The 21,247-nt window shown below is 41.8% G+C and overlaps 1 protein-coding gene across 3 annotated transcripts; it reads right to left on the reverse strand.

Annotated features, from left to right (window-relative positions):
- Positions 1-1,722: 1,722 nt before the first annotated feature.
- Positions 1,723-20,927, reverse strand: LOC137180094 (calmodulin-regulated spectrin-associated protein 3-like). Of its 3 annotated transcripts, XM_067585309.1 has the most exons (19): positions 20,166-20,927; positions 13,926-14,203; positions 13,340-13,480; positions 11,529-11,615; positions 11,303-11,338; positions 10,722-10,769; positions 9,463-9,601; positions 8,969-9,108; positions 8,650-8,743; positions 8,469-8,520; positions 8,121-8,182; positions 8,010-8,040; positions 5,362-7,834; positions 5,152-5,273; positions 4,757-5,037; positions 4,562-4,661; positions 3,479-3,591; positions 3,243-3,361; positions 1,723-3,030 (listed from the first exon to the last, which is right to left on the reverse strand). In XM_067585309.1, the coding sequence occupies exons 1-19, from the start codon at positions 20,521-20,523 to the stop codon at positions 2,701-2,703; spliced, it is 5,004 nt and encodes a 1,667-aa protein (XP_067441410.1). In that variant the 5' UTR covers positions 20,524-20,927; the 3' UTR covers positions 1,723-2,700. The 3 variants fall into 3 exon arrangements, with proteins under 3 accessions (XP_067441410.1, XP_067441411.1, XP_067441412.1); XM_067585310.1 differs by lacking the exon at positions 10,722-10,769 and having other exon boundaries at positions 20,166-20,926; XM_067585311.1 differs by lacking the exons at positions 10,722-10,769; positions 11,303-11,338 and having other exon boundaries at positions 20,166-20,926.
- Positions 20,928-21,247: the final 320 nt, after the last annotated feature.

The following is a 21,247-nucleotide window of genomic DNA, read 5'->3' on the forward strand; positions in this document are numbered from 1 at the left end:
TTGGACTCAATTTACCAAAAGAATAATATACTTTCAAAGCACACCCTTCAATTTTTTTGCTACTACATATGTGTAGACATTTGAAAATTACTTACTTTGGTGAGTCTGACTGATAAGTTGGCCAGGCCGATATCAACCCTTTATAGACACAGTGTACGTGTATAAGTCATCTGATAAATGACAAGAAACTGATGTACAGAAATGCAAAACATATCGGGAAGAACGGGGTAACATGAGCCACTTTTTACATTTGATGATTTTACTGCAAAATGAAAGTGTATTTGTTTCAAATAATAGTAACTATATATACCTCAGGTTGTTGTGTACTCATGGAAATTAAAACAAGTTATCTAATTATGGTTTTAGAACAATGACCCATCAAAAAAAGTTAGTCCAATGGCACAACTTACCCCAAATTAGGGGTAAAATGAGCGCTCAATGAGTAAATAGTGTTACCATTAAATACTGATATAAAATTACTTACTAAGACACTTTATGCCGGCTTTTTCTTTAATGTGCCACCCATCTGTATGTACAGCATGTTTGTGTGTGGCTTAAACTTAACATCAATCAACAATTAGGTATTTATTCATCGACATTGTAGCACTTGTAACAGTGATCAAACATTAACATCAACAGGGTCTCTAGTCTCTAGAATATCAGAGAATATTTTTGGGGGTAAATTGAGCCTTTGACTCAACTTGCCCCAATGTCACTGGCACGTTTCACCCCATAACCTCCATTTTGACAAAACTGTTTCACACAGTGGTTCAGATCCACAGTTATGCTAAGTTTATGACCTTGTTTTGTAGCTTACACTGACTTAAATTAACATGTAGTAATGTCCAAAAACTATCTTTTTAATTAATATACAAGACTGATGAATTTAGTAACATGATGAATTCACTTGGTATGACAAAATCTTTTTTTTTGCTCTGTTTTGCTGACCACTCTGTGATCACATGATTACTTTTGTTTATGGTTACCAAGATAAAGGGGGTGGCTCATTTTACCCACTGACTCTATTTACCCCGTTCTCCCCTATGTTTTAAAACAGTGTTTTCATTTTATAGTTTGTCCACCAGAGAAGACTGACAATTTTTTTTTCAGCTGTTGTAAACCCTTCTCTAGACACACATCCAGGGCTGGCTCAAACATTTTGGATCCTTTTATCAGATTTCCCCTTTAACTAGTTAGCTATACTGTACTTAGAGACTATCACTTAAATAACTTGACTCTAATGCACTGTACACTCCGGCACTACAGACTAAGCTAAGCTAATAACTTGTTAAATGGAGCTTTTTTAAACTGTTTGCAAAAGAGCAAACTATTCGCTAGCTTACAAGCGTTGATACACCCACAGCAATGAGCAAAAAGTGTCGGAGGCGATGCTGTGCGATTTGTTCACCTCGAGTGGGTCTTAACCATTATAGTTGTCCCCAAAACCTTTTAAATGCCCTCCCATCTGTCTCAGCTTCCAAAAGACTGAACAGAGGAACCGAAACAGTTCACATTTTCAATTATTTAAGGGCCCCCTTGTAGCTGAAGCAGCCATCGGGGCCCTGCTCATTCCTCATGCCAGCTCTGCTCATTACTAAATCATAAACTACTCTCAAGATCTGATTAATTAGTGTGAGAGAAACAACAGGCCATGTGAGCGGAAACCAGGAAGAACTGAACAATACTGTAAGAGTGAGAAAAAAGACAAGACTGAAACAGAGAGACAGCTTGATCAGCGGAGTTTAATCCAGTCTGTTATTTCATACATGAATGCTGGTCTGAAACACACCAATTTAACTGTGTGCAATCCACCTAGAGCGCGACAATCAAGGTACTTGTAAATGTAGCTTGGCATGACACAGGTCATCCTCAATATGCTATTAGTTCAGTGTACAAAAGTTATTTTAATTGGCATCTGATGCTCATACGTATACCCATTATCAACATAGTTCCATCAAACCACAAGTTTTCACTGTGATATTATTTTTGAAATAAGCTTATACCACATACAGTACATGACCATTCATGCTGTGGTAATCATCTCTGAAAACCACTGACACATTTACAGATCTTTGACATGGTCCTATAGTTCACTTCTGCATCATATCGTTATGGCTATCTTTCATTTAGCAAAAAAAAAATGTGTTTTTAATCCACCTACTGACAGTCGTTGGTAGAATTAAAGTTGAACGTTGTATAAAATAAAAGTCCCGCCAGTCACTCTGACACAAGAAGGCATTTTCTCTGTTTGGCTTAATGTATAAAACTGGTACTCTACTGGAGGACTTCAGTCTACAGAACCAGAGAGGGAACAGACAGTAATCATATGTCTTATGAAAGTCAGTGTTTTTCAATAAACAACTTATTAATGTTTCCTTTTCTTCTGACAGAAAAAAAAAGTAATTTTTCGAATTTTTACTTCAAACAATGAAAGTATAAGTAATGAGACTTTTTAAAAGTAACTTTTCATTGTGCAAACCTTCCTCTGTACACAGGATTTGAGTGTTGTTTCTTGAGGAAAAGCAAGTTGTGCTGTTAACATTTTCATGCACATTAAGGGGAGTACAAGTAAATGTTAATATGTATTTCTACTAAAAATCCACGGGCAAGAGAGGTACGCTGTGTATGTATGCAACAGTTTTTTTATGATTTACTAGTTTTTTTTGATAATTACAGAGTGATTCTTTAATGATGTGTCCCTCACTTGGAAATGACAGCCTTCTTAGTAATGCTTGCCCTCCTGCTTCCTCCTCCTCCTGCTCCTCCTCCCCCGTGCCAAAGGTGGCTGGGGATGGTGAAGGCGTCCACACTCATGCCCACGGTTTTCGAGGGGATGGCACTAAATTGCTTCCTGTCTGAACTGTATTTGTAGATGGACTCCACCTGGGTGGAGCTAATTGTCCTTGGGCCCATGCCAACCAAACGTACAAGCTCCTGGGACTCTGGGTTCATGGTGTAAACGCCCCGAAACTGGCAGCTGGAATCACGGAAGAGGATGAGGAAGTGATTGGCAGGACTTTTCTCCATCTCCTGCGGTTGGAGAAAGAACAACCTGTGTTTTAGTTTTCATCTGCTTTTATGATCTTCAAACATGCAAGTAACCTAGTTTGGTGCCTAAAAATGCACAGGTAGCAGAATTCATGCCAAGACCTAAATTATTAATGTCATGCATTTTGCAAGTGTGGTAGCAAAGTGGCTCATACTAAAATACACAAAGATTATGCAGAAATTTAATGCCATACCTCAACTATCTTGTTCTTTTGTGTCTCGTTGACCTTTCCAGCCAGGCAGCAGCGAGAGAGAGCGTTGTGAATGATGAATTTGTTGGACTTGAAGCTTGGTTCTTTGAAGAGCTTTAGACCTGCACGGGCAAAAACAGGGGTTTGTTTACGCAAACCTATGTCTACAATTGTAAGCATTTTGGCAATGTATATGAGAACTCATTAAATGACAGATACTACACTGTGTTGTACTGTACCTGTGTATTCTGGGGCAGGTGAGGTTCCATTGGAACCAGTCTCCCAGTCCTTCTCTCCATTCTGATTTGCCAGCCTGCTCGGTGTCACACATCCAGAGGGTGAATCAGGACGGCTGTCAGGCAGAAATCAAGCAATGAACCAATGAGCCTTCTCTTCATATCTCAAAGCCCTTTGTTTGTGTTATACTTGGAAAAATTGAGTATTATAGCTTGTTATTCTGACATGTGAACATGTTGACATGAATACTATTACTAAATGTTAAAATGCTAACATCATAGCATGAACACTGGAAGCAGGGGGAAACAGCGTTCACACTATGTCAGCTGGATGGGAAGGACTGCAAAGATTCCCATGTTAAAGACTTGCGAGCGTTCGTAACAACTCCAGTAGGTTAAGTGAGTTGGTCGTATTAAAGTTTAATATACTGTGCATTAATAAAACTACATTATGTCTGTTAAATTTGGGTTTAACATGAACAACAGACTTTGGCTGACCTGTGGAGTCCATGTTTGCTTGGTTTTCAGGAGCTTGTGAATAATGAAGTGCCAAGTTGGACATATCAGAGCTTTCAGAAAACTCAAAGTTTCCTTGTCTTAATTACAACTTGGAGGATGACATGAACGCTATTTACAAGTCAGAAACTTGTAATCACAGTAACTACAATATGCATTAGCATCCGACTAATGATTAGCTTGTGAGTGTACTATGATGACATTTAGCATATTAGCATGTTATGTAAGCAATTAATTTTAGCGTATCCTGACACTTACTTGATTAAGTGTTGGACAAGTGGAAATTTCGACTTGGTGGTTCTGTCAAGAAGTTAGGGTATCACCAAAATCATCTTTCACAGTTTGGGGACCATGAATATTTTTATCAGATTTCATGGCATTCAAACCAATAATTAGTAAAATATTTCACTGTGGACTAAACAATTTGAAAGACAAAAAGGACAACTGATCAAGCAGTATTGCTATCTTTACAGCCCAGCTACAACTGTTGCCAAAAACTGTACAAATGAAAGTAAAGAGGCACAGAAATGATTAACCAGAGAGAGGACGAGAGGCTTTACAGCAGTATACCTGTGGGTTTTCTTAATGGGGTCACCACCACTGTTTCCTGGCTCATCTGTAGCTGCCAGGTTGAGGGAGGAGTGAGAGTAGACTTTGGTCAGCTTAGAAGCTGTAGACATACAGCATAAAGACATATAAGCAGCTTAGTTAATGAAAGCATCTACCAACATCTACTTGACATATTTAATTAGTTGACCTCTTTACCTGCTGTTTGCTTGGCTGGGCTCCGAGACAGCTGTGATTCCTCCCTGGTCATGCTGCGAGGCCGGGAATGGGTTTTCTTAACGGAAGATCGTCCATGATTGGTTGATTTCTGCCGCAGCACTTTGTCCAGGTCATCCATGATCCTGAGCTGCTGCCGCCGTGCATACTCCCCTCGTGTGAAATCTCCACGACGAACTGGAGTAGCGGGAGGTGTGGGGGAAGGGGTTCCAGCGGGAGGTGTATTGGAGGGAGACGCTACTCTCTTGTCTGAGGATCCTGGTCTGAGAACAGAAGACATTAGGTTACTTTGACATGGGGATTTCTGAGATGACAAATTCAATCATTACAAAGTATTGATCATGGATGCTAAAAACTGTTGTTGGCAGTTGTTTTACCTGTTTTCCCTTTCTTGCTCATGCCATTGTCTCCTCTTCTTCAGCTCCTCATTTCTCTTCTGCTGTCTTTCCAAAAGCAATGCTTTTCGTTGGGCCATCTCCCCCTCACAACGTACTTCCTCCTACAAATCACACAACCACACAATCAATTGTCATGACAGGATTCATGTGCTTGCATACCCTCCTCTATGTTCTTTTGCAAACACTCACCTGATAGAAGAATCCTATTCCTCCTCTGGCCTCCAGCTCATGCTGCTGTTCACTTGGTTCCAAAGTTTCAGTCTGTTTTGCCTCTTCTTCTTTGGATTCAGTTTGTTGTTCTGACAAATTCACAGTTTGTAAGGCCAGATCCAGCTGCTCCATGGGATCTATGGGTTCAGCGGCGAGTCCTCTAACAGGTTCCACAGCAGATTCTGTGTGGTCGCTCATAGAATCAGAGGAGAACTCCTGCCCCTCATCTGTTGGTTCATCACTGCCCCCCTCTGGCCCTCCAAGAGATGACAGTGACACCTCAAGCAGGCTGCACCGCTTCCCTGCATCTCCACCTCTCCCTTCTTCACCTCCTGCACTGTATGCAGCGGAAAGGGACAAAGTCTCGCTCTCAAACGAGCACTCAGAAGGAGCACCAGAGCTGCTGCCACCAGTGGCCCTAGGATGAAGTTGTCTGGGCTGTGGCAGGCCTGCCAGCCCACCTACCACATCTATGTCCTCCTGCTCAAGCTCCAGGTTGAACTGGGTGGGGGTCTCACTAGAACCTGTGTCTGAGTTGTTCTCGTCAGGCTGTGGCTGCTGAGTAGGCTGAGGAGACCCCTGAGGAGTTCGAGGCCCACCAATGCGGAAGGTCGAGGAGGTCTGAACTTGACACTTGCTGGGGGACACACGTCGCAGGTGGGGGAGGGTGTCCACATTCTGGGTTGGTGTCAAGACACGATTGAGAGGGGGGAACTTGAGTTCGGAAGGCCGTGGATGAGGTTGGGTGCGTGAGTGATGTTTTGGGCTGCGGGGAGTGGAGGAGGAGTGGATCTTAGTGCGAGGAGCTGGGCAGGAGGAAGAGATGACAGTTTTTGGGGAGGTGGCCGAGGACAGAATGTGAGAACGGCGTGATGGAGAGGAGGCAGATGGAGATTTGGGACCAGCAGAAATCACCCAAGCTTTACTGGTGCTCCTGGCAGGAGTCTTGGTCGGGGTTCTAGGTGGCGTCTTTGTTGGGGTGTGAGGAGGGGTTCTGGGTGGTGTTTTTGCGTTACTTCTAAGTGTTGTTTTTGGAGTAGTTTTGGGTGTATTTCTGGGTCTTTGGTTGCTCATGAGCTGCTGTTGCTGTTCTGTAAGTTTCTGCATGTCCTTCTGTAGTGACTGCAGAGCTTCACTCAGTTTCTGCACCACTTCATTGTACTCCACTATGACAGTCTCACCTCCTTTCTCTTTTTCTGCTCCTTTCTCTGCCCCTTTCTTACTGTCAATAGAGAATGTGACCTGCTTCTCTAACCGAGGAGGATTGGAAACAGATGGCTTCTCTTTCTCCTTATCTCCATCTTTTTCTTTCTCCTTTTCTTTTTCCTCCTCCTGTTTCAGTTGCTCCTCCATGCGAGTGAGGCGCTCCTCCAGCGTGAGATTATCCTCAGCTGCTGCCTCCCCTCCTCCCTCTCCTTGCTCTCTTTTTAGTTGAAGGAAAGCATTTTTTCCAAGCCTCTGTCTATGCTTGGCAAAGATGGCTTCAATACGTCTTTTTTGGGCTTCAATGCTTTTGCGTTTTTCCTCCAGACGAGCCCCCAACTCCCAGGCCTCGGAGCCTGGCTCAGGGCCTCTGAGACCCGGGCTGTCCTGCTGGCCTGCTGCCCCTGCTGGGGTGGAGGGTGTATGTGGAGTTCCTGGGGTTGTTGGGGTCGGAGCCGAGGCTGAATCTTCCCCAGGAGCAGCGGGGTGTCTTCTTCTGTTGTTTCGTCGTTCAGCAAAGCTTGTCATGCCTGGACTGTTGCTGGTGCTGTGGTTACCCTGGCTACCGTTGCTGGGTCGAATATTACCAGGGGCATTTCTAGGTGTATCATCCGATGCTTCAGAAGAGTCAACACTGCCATCTCGTAGTACAGAGTCGTCATCACGTGACATATCAGTGGTCCGTCCTGATCTTTCCCTCCTCTCTCCTCTTCCTTGCCTTTCATTATCACCCACTTCTCCTCCAACGGGTCGGTAAAGGACTCCAGAGCGGCAGGGAGCAGAGCTACTGAGCTGAGGATTATCTTCCTCTGGGGAGTGCAGGAAAAAACCAGCAGGGGCTCCTTCTGGACGCAACCTGGGCTCTGGCCTTCCTCCCAACGCCCCTCTTCCACCTTTCTCTGGTGTCCTTCCCTTCTTTTGGTCTTTGCTGCCAGGAGTGTGAACCACCTGTAGCGCCTCCTCAATGGTCGGCAGCTCCCCCATTGGTGCTGTGTGTGAGAAAGGGCCCCAGGAAGCCCGCTGCGATGGCGCAGAAGCACTGACGAGGTGGCTGAGGTCCTCTGGGGGGCTGTATGGGACACGAGTCATCCCTGCTGATTTCACTGGTGAACTCACTGCAGGGATGCCGGTGGTGAGGCTGTCAGTGCTGACAGAGCGAAAGACAGAATCTATTGGGTTGCCCATGACAATATCAACATCACTGTCCAGCCCAAATGGGATGCTGAAAGTCACTGCTGACAGAGGACGACTGCAGAGAGGTGGATTAGGATGGAGGGATGGAGAAATGGATGGGTTGTGTGAGATAAGCGTGAAAAAGCAGAAACCACACGAGCCAAAGTAAGAGGATTAAAAAAATTAAGATAAAATATGAATGCAACACAACATTTACGTTAGAAATCACATACAGCTTTAAGTGTAACTACCTGATTTGTTTCTTTGTCCAACTTTTGTTTTCTGGAAAGACAGATAGATGAAACAAATGAGTCTATAAAAGTCCGTTTTTGGTTAAATCCATTCAAATATCCATTTCTCACCTGGTGACACTGGGGAGGAGATTGGCACGAAAGGTTGTTTGAAGATGAAGGAAGGAGAACCACTGAAACAGGACAATACAGTAAAATGCTGTTCATTCACAAATCTTTATCAAAGCAAATGTAATGTTGCGCAGCATAGTGTGTGTTACAGCTTTGATTCTGAGTCTGGATCACCTGTCTGACTTCTACTTCTAATGTTTCTTTATTCTCTGTACGTAGATCAGATCCTGTTTGATTCTATCTGTCTAAGTGCTGCAGTAGTACAGGTTCATACTGGTTTAGGCCAGAGTTTTCCCCCCTTGACAACATTTTAAGTGTGTGCAGGTTGTAATACTGGGATGCTGGTACCTGTTGCTGTTCCCACTGACAGGACTCGTGCAGTACAGTAATCCAGAGACATCTGAAAGACACAGAAGCGCTGCAGTTACAGAGGCTGATCATCGATTTATTATTTATTTATCAAACACTCAAACAGCCAACATACTAATATAACAGGGATATTTTTAGTAACAAACTGTAAGTCACAGACCTGTGAGGTCGATGGGTTGTATTGGCTTGACAAAATCAGGCTTCTTAACCTCAAACCATTCTAGCAGCTCAGCTATGAAGCTCATGATGTTCAGCTGAGGAGAAAAAAAACCAAAACATATTAGGTTACCATGGAGGTGACTCACATGTGGACAGATTATAAAGAACAGCGACAACTCACAGTGTCAGAATAGATGAAAATAATGACATCATCCCAAAGAGCACCAGGACACTGCATGAACAGTGGACTGACAACACTTTAAAGAGTAACTACATCCAGGCTACAAAATCTTTCTTGCGTAAAAGGTCATAATGCTTACATGCAGAAGTGGTGGAGCATAGAGAAGGTCCTCCACGGGGAGGGGGCAGCAGCTCTGTAAACTGCTCTCACAAAACTCTTTGATCAGCTGCAGGTTGTAGAGACTGTCGGCCACTGACATGGTGTCCTTCAGACACACATCTGGAAGAAGCAGATAAGATGTGTAATGTTTGTGTATCTATGGGCCTGTAGCTATGAAATAATAGAAACATTACAACAAATGCTATTTATACTTGTGAAATGCATTGATAAATGACAAATCACTGAATTGCAGCAACAAAATAGAACATATAATGCACGTACTGTATATTCCAAAATATCATGTCAAGGCTCATTTAGAGTCAAAACGATTGTACAAATGTTGTAAAAGGTTAAGTTTTCTCTCTGAATGAAGTTGTTTGGTGTCTGGAAGCATGCATCAGCTAAATATAAATATTTTATCATCCAGTATGTTCGTGCATGCTTGTGTGTTTATGTCTGAATACATGTGTGTACCCTCTAGAGGCAGCAAGCTGGGGCAGTAGTAGTGCAACACAGCCGCTATAGCACAGCCATTAGACAGATCTTTGACCGCGGAAACCAGAGGGAAAGTAGGAGTCAGCTTAGACTGCACTTTGTCCTTCCTATAGCGGATCTAGAGAAGAGAGAGAGAGGGGAGGAGGAGGAAAATGAGAGAGGAAAGAGGGAGAGTTGTGCAAAGAACAGAAACAGTACACGGGCAGGCGAGGGAAAGAGAGGAGGGATCGTAAGAGATTTTTAAAAATTAGTGATTTGAGGATAGATTTAAGGGGTTATGTATAAGTTATAAGTAAGAATTGAAAGAGTTAGTGGCAACAGAAATATAAAACCAGCCAAGTTTGTCCCTCCCTCTGACAAAAACTGCTGAGCAAAGAAATAACACAGTCGAGTCAAACTGTGAAGCCAGCCAAACTCCAAGGAAATTGCAAAGAGAGGAAATCCCACAGAAACAAAGCACAAGACCAGTAATGCCTCAGTTAATGAACATTTGCAGACATAAACACACACATACACCGACCAGAAGGTGCAGTCCAAAGCTCGAAAAGGGCATCGCAAAATACAACAACTGAAAAAATAAAAAATAAATAATGCACAGAAAACCATGGGTAGAAAAAATGCCAGTGATTTTAAGTGAGGATGAGGACTTTTGCCTTCTGATGTCCATGCAGCAGAAACAGGCACTGACAACACCGTGAGCTTTTGCTTCTGATCAGGTAAGACGTACGTAATCAGAGAAGAAAAAGTGAACTCAACAAAAACAAAAGTGCTCATACTGTATTGCTTTTTTTTTTTTTAAATGTGCACAAGAGATAAAATACACCCAGGAGAATCCAAAACAAAACAAAATGCTAAATGTCTAAGTGCATCAACTTTATGCTGAATGACGTTACGCGGCCCTGTTGCAGGAGGACAAAGATCAGTATCGGAGAGTAACATCCAGTCTTATTATGCCTCCTATAACATGGCTTTGTAACAAACACTTCAAAGAAAAGCAGTAAATAAAGTAAATAAAAATGCATTAATAGTGTTAAAAGCTAATGAGTTTTAACGGATCCATCCAACCTCGGGGTTGGAGTGGTGATTAGTTTGCAGTCTGTCAGTTAGTCAGTCAGTCAGTCATCGACAGCGTGGGACAGGTGTGGCGATTGGTCGGTCTGTCGGTCAGTCAGTCGGGTGCGTTGCTACGGGAGACGTGGAGGATGAGGGTGAGAGAAGAGCGAGGTGTTATACGTTACCACTGGCGGCTTATTCCCCGACTCCTTCAAACAAAAAGCGATAGCATGCTGGATGGGGGATGGCAGAGAGAGGGAAACAAGCATAAATGACAAGGGGGCCGGTCATCATGGGAACCGCCACACCACAAAGTCACATGGTACTGCTCAGGGAGAGAGGAGCCGCAGGGGAGGAGGAGGAGGAGGAGGAGGAGGAGGAGAGGAAGGGGACAAACAAGGTGGGTGTTGATTTAATAATCAGCGAGGAGTTAATTTCACCTCCCTCCCTCCTCTCCAACATCTCCTTCTCCCCCTCAGCTCTGATAATCTGGGCAGTTTGAGATGAAACTGATGATTGAATGTTAAGTCAGAAACACCTCAGTGTCCAAAACATCACCGGCTAATAATAATAATCAATAACATAATCATATTAGTGGCATCTTATTGGTCATTTGAAAAAGGTCAGCAGATATTAAAGGCACTTTTCATGACGGGACAGATAAGAGGTACGTGTGGCATTTCCAGCAGGCACAATAATGTCAGCCGTTGCGGATGGACAGACTCAGAGAGAGAAAGAAAGATAGACAGAAGAAGAGTACACTTACGGGGACTAGTTTCCAGTACCAACGGGTGGATTGACACTGCCAGAGAGCAAGGCATGACAGAGACGAACCAGGGGGGAGAAAACAGAGAAGCAGAGCAAGGTCGATGTTAGCTTTAGCAACACAGCTTCATGAGGGACAGTTGATAGGTAGCCATACTTCAAAGCGTGTGTGTGTGTGTGTGTGTGTGTGTGTGTGTGTGTGTGTGTGTGTGTGTGTGTATTCGTACCGTGTCCTGAGCAGGCTGCATGTCTGTACACGTCTGCGGCTTGGGAGGCTCTTCGTCTTCTGTGCTTTCTCTCAACTTCTGATTCAGCTGTAATGACAAGACAACTATAGTTAAAGGACAAGTTCACTGTTTATCAGCCCAAACTTTATTTAAATGTTGTCCATGAGAGTGAGAGATGAATTCAAGGCACATCGCATCATTAAAGAACAATGTATTAAAAGGCTATTTTTGACTTGGCTACATATGATGTGTTGACCGCACACCACAGCCTGTCCTATAAACACAGACCTCAATCAAACACATGACAATTTGTACAACAATATGCAGCACCACTCCGCAAAGAGTTTTTGTTTTTTAAGGATAAATCACAAATATTTGCTGGTTGCAGCTTCTCAAATGTGATGATTTGAAGCTTTTCTGTGTCATACATGATAGTAAACTGAATAACTTTGTATTTTGGACTGTTGATCAGACAAAACAAGACACCTGAAGACATAACCTTAGGCTGTAGACAATTGGAAAAGGCATTTTTCATTATTATTATTATTATTATTAGTTTATAGACAAATCTATTAATCGATTATTGAGAAAATAATCTGCAGATTAATCTTTAATGATCATTAGTTGCAGTACTAAATGAAATAAATGAAAATAGTACCAAGATAATAGTGATTAGAATATACAGTATATACAAAGGAGTATAAATTAAAAATTATAAGAAAGAAGCTCCAACGAGCTGAAAAAAGGAATAAAATAAATGACATTTTTAAGAATATATAAGAACAAATAATAGTGTTTAATTACTGTCAGATTCAAGTAGCATTCATCTATAATTTTTCCTATTTAAAACATTGTTTCTCATCTTTCATAGAATAACTTCACCAACAGTTTTTACTTTGAAAGAGTTGAAAGTTGTTTTTTTTTTTAGTGCAGCGCAATGGGACAATAGTTTTCTTCAAAAATAATGATTCTTTCTTTTTTAAAGGGGACATATCATGCACATTTACAACTCTATATTTAGATTCTGTGGCTCTACTGAAATATCTTTGCATGATTTACAGTTCCAAAAATGCCTTATTTATCTTACACTAGCTTTTCATGCAGCCCCTTAGTTCAGTCTCTGTCTGAAACAGGCCGAAATCTGATACGACATATGTGAGTGAACAACGTCAACAGCCCACAGAAACAACCATAGCATCAAAGTTTACGAAACGGACGGCTATTTGTGGGCATGTGTGAACAATCTTACAGTTTGATGGGGAAGTAGAGGTGACACTGCAAATGGTTACCTAAGTTTTGGAATTTTTACCATATTTAGCATTGACATCTAAACGAAGCACGTTTCCCCTTTATAAAAAACAGGAAGTTCACAGCTCGGTCAGATATGTCTGTATAGTTAGTATTAAAAATAGATCACAGTGGTGTTTTCTATCAGGTTTTAATGATTAATTCTCTCTACATACATGCCATAAACAGAAAGCTTTTCAGAATGAAGTCAGTAAAACCTGACAGAAGAGCTTGTTTTGTGACAGTTTTTTGGTGAAACCATTAAAAACATGTCTGGGAAAGCCTCCAGTTGCCTAAAATGAGATTCATCCTGCTTTCTGAAGGCTCCGATTTTCAGCACAACAGCGTTCAGTGATGTTATATTTCACATGATTATAAATGATTGTAAACAACATTTTCATGAGGTCGGGATTAAAAACATCAAATCCGTTCTTCAATTAAATTTCTCTATTTTGTGAATGAAAAGGAAAGCAACGACTGACAGTGACATCATCGGCGCTGTTGCCGTGGCAATGTGATCTCACCCTGTTGACCCAGAAGAGCAGAGCGTTCTCCCACGGAGTGCCGACACCCATCTGCTCCGCCTCCGCCGCCATCTTCACCCTGCCCACTGTCTCCTTACCAGCCAGTGACATCAGCGCGTCAATCAGGGCGAGGTGGGCATTCTGCAAGAGGGACGATTTAAGCACATGACTTTCTCGCAGGATACGGTGAGTATCGCTATTTTTTCCCACTAAATTTCAGACAGAAATATTATACTTTTGCTCGACAATATTTTTTCTGACAGTGTTTTTTCTACTTTTTCACATTTCAAACACCTTGAGCTGGACTTGGAAAATATCTTTCTTGGAACTCATCTGTCTTTATTCCCTTATGTCTCTCCTTCTTTCCTACTTTTCTCCTTCTCTTCTTCCTTTCCTCCTTTTCTCTGTCATTCTTTTGTTCCCTCTGTCCTTACTACCTCTTTTCTTTACGTCAACAAAAGCATGAAAATCCCCAAAAGTAGACGCAACAGTGGTATTTGCTTAAGTAAAAGATCAGAGTATTTCCTTTCACCACTAGACCACACACACCTTGACACACTCACACATCACGCCAACACACACGCACCGTCTTGATGGGAACGCAGCTGAGGTCCTCCTCTGTGACGTCTACATCCTGGATCTTTGGGGCGAAACCTTTCTTAATGAGGAACTGCAAAAGGGCAGAGTTGTCGGCCGGGGACCCCTGCGACGCTGGCTGAGAGACCCCATGCGCCTGGGCCAGAAGGGCCTGAGCTCGGCAGTAGATCTCCGGGGAGAGAAGCAGCTTGGAGACGGCCGGCTTGAGGTGCTCCTGTTCATACTGGTCCTTGTAAAGCGGCTCCCGCAACTCCACAGGGACATTCTCTGCAGACGGAGAGAGGACGGCTCAGTGAGCTTTTCAAAATATAGAAGGAGGGAGACATGACGGTGCTAATGAACTCAAAAAAAGCTCAGAGTTAATATTTCAGTGGATGGCGGAAGTCGAAAGTCCACTCAGTCATTAGCTACAAGCGGAGGTGCTCATTCATCCACACTCTCTGAGCTGCATGTGAGGAGAAGCAGAAGCATGAAGAAAACTGAGTCAGCTTCCCTGCATTGTTCTCTGAAGAGGAGGGGAAATTAAATGCAGAGAATGCTTTGATACTGCGCTGTCCCACGTGGCAGAGGTCACAAAGGCCAAGCAGGCTCCACCAAGAGACTGCAGCTCCACTGTATTATCTGTTCTGGATGAGGAAACAGTATGATTTACTAATCTAGAGTGTAATTTAGGTGTAAAAATTACGTACCAATTAAATACTTACATTTCCTCTTGGTACCTAATGGTATGTACTGTGGAAAAAACAAGACCAAGGGAACAAGGGAATGACAACTGGGCATTTTAGAGGAATGGAATATTAAATTATACTCTAAGTATTTTCGTATTGGATATAGACAGGCACAGTACTCAGAAACAAACCTAAATTTGATTAACTCCCTGACTAAATCATCTTTGCAGCAGACTGTGTAGTTTTAAAACTACAGAATGCACTCTTCCTTTACCTCGTGTATTATGTTATTCAGCTCCTTGCTGCTCTCCTTCTGTCAGGAGAGCAGTAGCAAGCTCAGTGAGCAAATTATTGAGACTACATGTCTGTCAACACGGTAATGCAGATTTATTCCTGTGTGCATCCATGTGAACACACAAACACACACATAAACCCAAATATACCAACTTATTGGAGCGCTCATGTCCTTGACCGTCTGTGGTGGTGATTAAGGAGACTGAACTTAAAGAGGACATATTATGCTTTTTGTGACTTTCTGTTATTTATATACTACTATGATGTCGGATATCTATGTTAAACATGGTCAAAGTTCCAAAACTTGAGGTGAATGTATGTAGAAATGCTGCCTGAAAGTCAAAAGCCAGGGTGTCAACCTGCTCTGAACGCTTCGTTTGCAAAGGTTTTTTCTACCTTTCTGACGAGCTGATGTTGGCTTATTGTGCATAAACGGCCGTCTGTTCCGTAGCCTTTGTTGCTAAGGTTGTTCCATGTGTTGTTTGCGTTGTTCACTCTCAGATTTCAGATCAAATTTCGTCTCGAACATGTCGGATGTCTTTAATAAGTTGACATTTCGAGTAAAGAAGGAGAAAAAAATAGTGAAATCCTACTACTATAGTTTGTTGCATGGTTTGTTTACATAGCCTCCAGAGCTGCTGGGAGCTAACCAACCAGAACAGAGTGAGCTTATCAGGACGGGTGGCCTTGAAGAGACAGGAGCTAAAATGGCCTGTTTCAGACAGAGGCTGAACTGAGGGGCTGCATAAAGGTCAAGTATGAGATACATAAGGAGTTTTTTGAACTGTATCTCATACAAAGATATTCCAGCAGCAAAAACATAGACCTGTGAATGTAACTACATGTCCCCTTTAATCTCGAGAGTGTCCGTGTATTCCTTCTGACCGAAGACTCAGTTGATGTACCCTTAACTGACAACAGATGCATAGAGCACTCTACCGTGAGGGAATGAAAGGGGATTTGGGAAAATCGGTCAAAACTGGAGGGGTTATATAAAATACTGTAGATGGGTTACATTTCTAAAATGATGTAGGAAGCTCAAAGAAAAGGGGTACAAATTTTGAAATAGTTTAGGACTCATCAATCGTTTATGGAGCACAGCAACGTATTTATAGTGGACTTAACAAGTATAATTTACTTCTCCATTCTTCCAAAATACCCAGTTGTTCCTTGTTCATCAAAGGGTTTGTTTTCTTCCACTCTACCTTTATTTACATATGTGAAGTATGTATTTTGTTGGTAGCTGAGTCACTGCCATTACACTGTAAATCGTGGGCTGGTAATGTAATTATGTAAATCATAAATAATGAGTAAAACCGAGGAAGTTTCACCACAATGGAAATTAGGTGACTCTTCGTGACAGTGTCTGCGGGGAGCCTGCAAGAGAGGATAATGTCATCATCTGCATGAACAGCTCAGCTAGTTTAGCCAGACGAGAGTGTGTGTGTGTGCATGTCAAGTAATCTCTGATGTACAAGAAGCTCAGACCACTATGAGTGGGTCATTTCATAGACACATACACACACAGACGACACACAAAAAAACACACACACACTTCACTGACTGACCCATATTCTGACTCTGCAGCCTCTGGAAGGCTGCTCAAGGAGTCGGGATAATCCTGAAGATTGGAGTGGACTTCCTAAAGGGAATATCAGAGTCCAAATCTCTTCCATTTACTCTACAGTCAATCCGCATTCCCTCTACGCCATTTTACTAACTCTTCTTTACTCCTTTACCTCTTATATGTCCATACACATCTAACTATGACCCTGTTACCTACTGTTGTATGGCTTTCTTATGTAACTGTAACTCCTTCTTCCCATCCTGAAGAAGAGAAGAGAAGAGAAGAGAAGAGAAGAGAAGAGAAGAGAAGAGAAGAGAAGAGAAGAAGAAAGAGAAGGGCCGATTGCCATTTCCACAGTTTACAATGAATGTGACTATAAAATCTATCTGTGTCACCACACACTCCACTGCAGTGTGACATACACTGGAGTGATCCACCGTATTTGGGGTTAAACCCTCGCCTTTCACACTCTGCAGCACCGGGAGAGGAAATAGGACTGCCGTCACTATGGGAACGGTGGAAATGGCAAGCGGCCATTCTGTCCCGATCACAGCAGAAGCAATGAGACTGGACTGCAGAGTAGGGCCCGGCTAACCCATTTAGAATAATACTAATCTAATCTGGAAGAAACAGAAACGGGGCTGCTGCACTAAAACTGCACAACAGTGTTATGACAAGATGGTGTTTGATATTTTTTTCCTAACACATACAAACAAACGTTGACACACGAAGCTGTTTTTTGACGCAGCTTGGAAATTTAAAGGGTCAGTTCATCCAAATGACAAAAAAATGTATTTTCTCTTTTAGCCTTCGTGGCATCTAGCCTTGCAGATAGTTATGGTTTTATTTGCCTACATTTTGAGATATCTATCCAATCCACAATGGACATGAATTGGAATTTGTGGTGTTCAAAGCATTGAAAAATGACATTTTAAAAGATTCAACAGCTACACATCTCTACAGAAACAGTCCCTTGTTACTAGAACTACTCTCTACTGACAGCTGCAATACGTGTTTTTGTAATTTGGGTGAAACAACCCTTTAAGTAAGAGACTGACTAAACACTACACAATCTGATGAAATTTTATCTCCAGAGAGGCAGGCTACAACTAAATAACTGTATGACACTGAAAGGCATCAAACCTTCACATAGGAGAAGCTGCAACCAGCAATTTTTTTTGCATTTTTGCTTAAAAAGTGACTGAAATTATTATTCGAATTATCAAAATAGTTGGTGATAAATTTTCTGTCAATGGACCAATTGAATAATAGACTAATTGTTGCAGCTCTACAAGATAATCAGTGTTATCTGTTTTAGGTTTTATTCATCCATTTTTTGTTTGTTTTTAAGAATTTTAATCGACATATATTCATATATTCATACGTTATTAGTCTTACATTGTTTTGTGACCCTTGTTTATTCTTTTCATACTTAATACAATTCATTAGAAGTCTGTCTATGTTATATGTTATATGTTATATGTGTGCTTCTACGATATCTTGGCCAGGACATTTTTAATCCCAGTAAGGTCACTTGTGATTAAATGAAGTACATCTGCAATGATTAGTAGATCAACAGAAAATTAATTGGCAACTATTTTGATAATTGAAGGATTGTTTTAGTCTTTTTTTAAAAGAAAAAATGCCACGTATTCGCTGGTTGCAGCTTCTTAAATGTGAGGATTTGAAGCTTTTATGTGTCATAGATGATAATAAACTGAACATATTCTAATTTTAGACTGTGGTCGGATAAAATAAGATATTTATAGTCACCACCATGAGCTATAAGACATTATGATGAGACCTTTTTCACTATTTTCTGATATTTTATAGATAAAATGATCAATTGAGAAAATAATCACCAGATTAATCGATAATGAAAATAATCTTTAGTTGCAGCTCTGAAATAAAGGTATATAAGGCAGGTTACTGAGCGTTATACTTGCAAAATCATACCATCATTGATCTCAATGGGACAAAGGTTTCATTTATTCTCTCTGGGTTTAAAAGTGATCTAATCTAACACAACAAAAACACAAGAAAACAAGAAAGACATGTGTTCCATACTGTAAGTATTTTGTGTAGCAACCATCCTTTGTGTCTGGTAGAATAAATTTCAGCTGAATCAGCAGCGTGTGGTGAGCCCCATGTGTGCCTTTATTAGTGCTATTTTATTCTGGGCTTCCATTAAAAGTCTATGAGGCACCCGGTGGGCATTTTCCAGTTGACAGACAACAATGAGGCCTCCCCGCTGAGAGGGTTTCAGCTCATCTCACCTCCTGTCACACTGACTGGTAGGACGGACAACAAATGTAATCTGAAAATCCATGTCTAAAGCTATTACTGCAGCAAAAAAAGCATGGATTATTGCATAAAGAATAAATATGAGACTTTACTATTGCAGTAATCGTCTACAGTCTGACATTATTGTGTTAGTCAGCAGAGCCTGAACCTACATCAGGCTGAAAAGATCAGTCAGTCGACAGAAAATGTATCGACAATCATTCTGATTATTGATCTGTTGTTTGTCATTTATCAAAGGCAAAAAAAGGCAGACATTCTCAAAGATATATTGGATTTATAATGTTAATCCAATATAGCTTTAGGTGGAGTGTTGGTTTGTCAAAGCAAACTGAAGATTTAACCTTTTGCTCTGGAAACGTGATGAAGGTCCATTTATTATTTTGTGACATTTTAAAGATTCAACAATCAATCAACAACATAACAGATGAATCAGTAATTAACATAATAATCAGGGTAAACTACAACATGGACTACAAGATGATGTCATCCAAAGCGGAGCTGAACCAGCATCTCTCTGACACTGTGTCAACAAATCTTTAACATCAAATCAGCTTCAGCGAGATCACGTTAGACTGGTGCAGATGTTTCTGCTCTCGTGTCCACATCTGTATCACAACACTTACACTGGACATGCAAAAAAAAAAAAAAAAAATCTATTTACATGTAGAGAGATGCTTTTGCAGTTCTGACATGCCACGTTTTTGAGAAATAATCTCTAAGACGCTTCATGAAATTGAAGCTTCTGCAGCATTTACCACCAAAAACACCCCATTGTCTGATAAAAGCTACTGTGTCACCTTCACCGGCTATACTGCCACGCGCTATACAACGTGCGTGCGTAACACTGACACAAATATTATGCGGTCCTGACCCATTTACAGCCGGCCCACACATAAGCTATATATAGATATCTTTTTGCATTTTTGTTAAATTATAGGCTATACACCAATTTATTTCCTCCAGGTTAATTAGTAAAAAAAAAACCCTCCATAAGGCCTGATGTAACCCGGCACTGACAAAAGGCTTTGTTGCACTGCAGCGATGACAGCCTCCAGTTCCTTCAAGCATCACGCAGTAATAAGGAGATTCCGTCTGACAAGCCTCATATTCATATCGGTAATTGGCTGAAAATCCTGTTCAACATGGTAACCTACATACACTCTGCGGGATTAAAGCTGCACAGCCTCGGAGGTGAAAGCAGGTCAACAAGCATCAGAGCAGCGGTTTTTTTATTTTTTATTTGGAGGATGGATGCTGAGCAGAAGGATGCTTCAACACCAAATAAAACGACAAACGCCAATCTAACTCTGAGCTCCATATATAGCGGGATGGATGAATTATTAAGCGCCCCACCCAAGCGGCGCCTCGGTGATGTGAACGGCAGCGCGGGTCTAACCTGCAGAGCCGTACGATTTCGACAGCAGCCACCGGACGCTGGCGCAGATCTTTGCCCGGTTGAAGTCGTACTGGTCCAGCGGTTTAATCTCCGGCACCGAGAAGGTCTTCTTCATCGCGCTGGGAGAGTCCACCATGGCTGCGCTGTGCCGCACGGAGGACACGCAGGCAGGCAGCAGCAGCAGCACCACCAGCAGCAGCAGCAGCACTGGGAAAATGTGATGAGGAAGGATGATGGAGGAGAAGGAGGAGGAGGAGGAGGAAGGATGGAGGAGGATCTTGTGATGCAGACTGACACAAATGAATGATAACAGGGTAGCAAAAAAAAAGTTAATCAAGAAAGAAGACTTTGGACACATGTAGCTTTATTATTAACAAAATCTAAAATCAATTATAAAGGATAAATACCTCACTTATGTCATCAGCTCGGCTCCACGCCCCCGTACACGTCACATGTCGGCCAGTGGGGATGTCATAGAAAATATGCTTTTCATATCCTTCATATTTTCCACACAAGCTAAAGCAGCAGCAGTAATGTCGGTGTTTCTACATTTGTTTATTTCTTGTCTGTGATCGCATATTAGAGTTTCTAACTGGGTAATAAACCAGCAGCAGTGTCTCCTTCTTCCACATGGAGGTGCTCTTGAGCAAGGCATCCACTTCAACCTCATCGACTGACCTGGTGAACCGGTCAGCGGACACAATGGAAGGTTTTGTTTGCATTGCATAGTGAAGAAGAAGTGAACTAACTGATCTGAATGTACAAACAATCACAGCAGAGTAAATTATCTCTACATACTGTAAACATTTTAGAGATAACAGAGCCCAAATCAAAGTGTTCCTAGCAGGAGTGGATTGATCAAATCCCCGTAGTGTCTCTGGTGGTATTCAGTAAATTTATAGTCATGAGGCCTGACCTCAGCAAACATGAACCTACATATGGATTTCTCTCTCAGAGCAGGTGCATGGATGGACTTATCCTGTGAAATATCTCAACATCTACAAGATTAGCTGTAGACTTTTTTTGTTATTGTATCTTTGTTCAGTTTCCCCTCATAATACAGCTGCTTGAAGCATATTCAC

The sequence above is a fragment of the Thunnus thynnus genome, chromosome 3 (assembly GCF_963924715.1).
Source record: "Thunnus thynnus chromosome 3, fThuThy2.1, whole genome shotgun sequence".
Lineage (NCBI taxonomy): Eukaryota > Metazoa > Chordata > Actinopteri > Scombriformes > Scombridae > Thunnus > Thunnus thynnus.

What these genes read in the sequence shown, in the direction of transcription:
- LOC137180094 (XM_067585309.1), bottom strand. Translation starts at nt 20,523, where the DNA reads ATGTGTCCAAAGTCTTCTTTCTTGATTAACTTTTTTTTTGCTACCCTG. An exon ending in CGGGGAATAAGCCGCCAGTG is followed by an intron (nt 9,602 to 10,721) that starts GTAACGTATAAC and finishes TCTCTTCTCTAG; the next exon opens with ATCCGCTATAGGAAGGACAA. An exon ending in CTCCTCCCCAGTGTCACCAG is followed by an intron (nt 8,041 to 8,120) that starts GTGAGAAATGGA and finishes CTGTCTTTCCAG; the next exon opens with AAAACAAAAGTTGGACAAAG.